Source organism: Pan paniscus, chromosome 15 (genome assembly GCF_029289425.2).
Source record: "Pan paniscus chromosome 15, NHGRI_mPanPan1-v2.0_pri, whole genome shotgun sequence".
Classification (NCBI taxonomy): domain Eukaryota; kingdom Metazoa; phylum Chordata; class Mammalia; order Primates; family Hominidae; genus Pan; species Pan paniscus.
The window spans coordinates 23,124,345-23,127,867 of NC_073264.2; the positions used below are offsets into that span (position 1 = coordinate 23,124,345).

Sequence of the window (3,523 nt, forward strand, 5' to 3'; positions counted from 1 at the left end):
CCACGAAGGAAGGACTATATGTCCGTCTTATTTATGGCTAAAAACCTAGTATCTGGTACATAATAAGTGCTCAGTAAATATTTATCAAATGAATGAATAGTAAGATATCCCCATTTCATTGCTCTGATGGCAGATTTTGCCTGGATACTTGAGAGTGTCAGTAACTTCACCTGTTCAAAGTCTTCTTTCTCTGTCACCAAAGTCATGTGGAAACTCACTTTATCTGCTTCACTAGTGTTTGCTAAGCTGTTTACATAAGCATCTGAGTGAATGATGCAGGCAAGGGCTGCCCAGAAATCTGAAGGTTTGTTTAGACCTTGGTTATCACTCCAACAGAAAAGCAGAAAGAGGCAGCATATGTCGTAAAAAGAGCTTGAGTTTCTGTTGATCCACTTGGATTCACATGCTGCCTTCATTGTTTTCTAGCTGAGTGACTTTGGGCATGTTATTTACTCTCCTCGAGCTTTAGTTTCTTCATGTACAAACAAGCATAATAATATCTACCTTTCAAAGTTGTGAGAATTAAGTAAATGCCCAGTGCCTAGAATAATTTCCAGCACAGAGAAGATATTAATAACCACAACGATTTCTATGACTGTCAGATATTGGACCAAGGATAGTTTTATAAGTCACATAGTCTGATAAATATGGTATGTAACTTATTCTTTGCAAGGCGCTTCTTTAATTTGGAGCACCACGTATCCTAAGGACGTAGACATTTTCATTTTTCTTCTTTCCTCTCTTTTCTCCCCACTAACTTGTTTAAGGCACTCTTCATTTCTTCATTCCTAAGGGTATAGATAACGGGGTTCAGCAGGGGGGTGACTGCAGTGAAAAACACAGATACTACCTTGTCCTCTGGGAGGCTGGTGGATGGGCGGGAATAGATGAAGATGCAGTGTCCCAGGAACAGTGTAACTACAGTGAGATGGGCTGCACAGGTGGACAGGGCCTTCCGCTTGCCCTTGGAGATCTGCTGCCTCAGACTCACCAGGATGACTGCGTAGGACACCACCAGGACCACAAAACAGACCACGGAGATCAATCCACTGTTGGAGACAATGAGGATCTCAATGACGTGGGTGTCAATGCAGGCCAGCTTGATCACCTGAGGTACATCACAGAAGAAGTTGTCAATCTCATCAGGACCACAGTAGGGCAGCTTGATGGTAAGGGAGGTGAGGGCTATGGAGTGGATGGTCCCTCCTGTCCAGAGGGCCACAGCCAGCAGCACACATACCTTCCAGTTCATCACTATCATGTACTGCAGGGGTTTACAGATGGCCACATACCAATCATAGGCCATGACGGTGAGGAGGAAGATCTCTGTGCAGGCAAAGAGGTGCAGGAAGAACATCTGGGTCACACAGGCATCAAAAGAGATGAGCTTTTCCTCTGACCACATGTCTCTCAGCATCTTGGGGACAGTGACAGTGGAGTGGCAGACATCAATAAAGGACAGGTTGCTGAGGAAGAAATACATGGGAGTATGGAGCCGGTGGTCATAGATAATAGTTATGACAATGAGAACATTCCCAATCAGTGTCAGGACATAAAAAATGAGGAACATGGAAAACATAGCTATCCGTGCCTTCTGATTTACAGATAAACCTCTAAGCCGAAAATATGTCACTAAAGAAGTTTGATTGAGTAGGATGGCCTCTTCCATTCTCTTTGTTAGACAACCTGTAAAGAATTAGAAAAAAAGTCTAATATAACACAGTATCTGCATCAATCATCTGGTCATTTAATTTCTTGTGTGTTTATGCCTTTTCTCTCCATCTAGAATTTATGGTAAAATATCTTGCATTTCTTTTAAAAATCCCCATTAACATCTTACATCATGATACACCCATAGTAGGTACTTAACATACACTTTTGGAATAATAAAATAGAGAACCTTCATTCATTAAGAGATATAAAACAATCTTGAAGAGGGAGAGAGAGAGGGAAAGACCAAACAAGTTATTTCTCCATTAATGTAGTAGGATATCAATGTTTAGATTTAGGTTATGGATTTTTACAGGAGAAGAAGTTAAGATTCTCTTTAACTCAAATACATAATTTGTTCAAGGCTACACAAATATGGTCCCTGAACATAGCTTTTTTTTTTTAATAGTCCTGTAGACTGCACTTTTCATCAACCCAAACCACTTGCTCAGCTGCTGGCTTTGCCATGGGGCTCTGAGACTGTAATTTCCACGACATAACTTTCAGAGGGCAGAAGCTTTGTACCAACCTACTGGACAATTGGCAACGTGGCTGTGATGTTCTTGAACAATTGTTTAGAGAAGGCAGGATAAAACCCTGGAAGCCTTGGAAAATGTGGAAGTTGACCTCTCCTCCACCCCTCAGCTGAGGGTAGACTTATTCTTAAACTGGGAGTCAAGATCCAAGCCTAATAGCATTACTGTCTTGATTAGATCACTCTAGCTCTTTTCAAAGTCCCGTTCTGTTGTCTGACTTACTGGCCCACAAGTGAAACGAAAATAGTTATTTTCTTTTAAATTAACCTATGACTCAAGCACCACTATTTTTTAAAATAACGAGTATATGCATTATAGTCACAGGATTTTAGTCCTTAAAGGGACTTGAGAGTCGACATAATCTATTTTTTTTTCATTTTACAAATAGAGAAAATGAGGCACAGAGAGGCAAATCAACTGGTCCAAGGTTACACGGAACTGGAGTCACAGCTGGGTCTAGAGCTCAGGTCTCCCGACTCTTGGTTCAGGCTTTGTCCGCTCTACCACCACTCTCATCTGAATTTTTGTGGTAGTTGGTAGAATCAAGGAGTGAAGCAGAATATGTCTTAGTGGCCTCTCTCTTCCTCTCCTTGGTGTCCTGGGTCAGATTGTGGGGCAGAGTTAGGGGGACTATGAGGAATCTCTCTTTTCTAGCTTTCCTCCTTCATGCTGCTGCCCTGACACACACAGCCTTCCAGGGGTGGCCCACCCAAGGAAGCTGTCTCTCTTGGTTGCTTGGGCCCCATGATCCTTGCTACTTCCTTCCTATCACGAGTGACTACTGGAGATTTATATCATCCCTCAAGATCAGGCTCCCTGGCAGACTAATGAGTCAACCCCACACTGCTTGTGAAATAGGCTAGAGAAGGCTCTTTATCGCCTCTTAGCTCTCTCTTTCTCCTCAAATGTGTCCTATACCTTATCATGCTGGCCTTCTGAGGTAGCAGCCCTTTTTGTCGTCCATGTCAGAGGAATGACTAATAGTAGTGTCAAACCAAGGAACTGGAAAAGCAATTCTGTGGCAAAGAAGATATTTTTGGGGCCAGAGAAGTCCTTCAGTTAACACTTAAAAATTAAACTCACTGTGTCCAGTGTTTGGATTAATATTTACAGCAGCATCTAAATGTAGCTATTGATTGATTTTACTGTTTAGAAATTTTTCTTCGAGTATTTGTTTGAAGCTTTTGCTCCAAGAAGTGATTTTAAGTGTTACTGATTTACACTTGTTTTCATGGTCGCAAAATTCAAAGCCGAAGAGCTGACCAAGAATGGGGCTA

At 41.9% G+C, this 3,523-nt stretch overlaps 1 protein-coding gene across 1 annotated transcript; it reads right to left on the minus strand.

Annotated features, from left to right (window-relative positions):
* Nucleotides 1-721: 721 nt before the first annotated feature.
* LOC100981099 (olfactory receptor 4E1) lies at nucleotides 722-1,669 on the minus strand. The gene has a single exon (XM_003820438.4). The coding sequence runs from the start codon at nucleotides 1,667-1,669 to the stop codon at nucleotides 722-724; it is 948 nt and encodes a 315-aa protein (XP_003820486.3).
* Between the last annotated feature and the right edge of the window lie 1,854 nt (nucleotides 1,670-3,523).

Coding starts and splice junctions, on each gene's coding strand:
- LOC100981099 (XM_003820438.4), bottom strand. CDS start 1,669: ATGGAAGAGGCCATCCTACTCAATCAAACTTCTTTAGTGACATATTTT.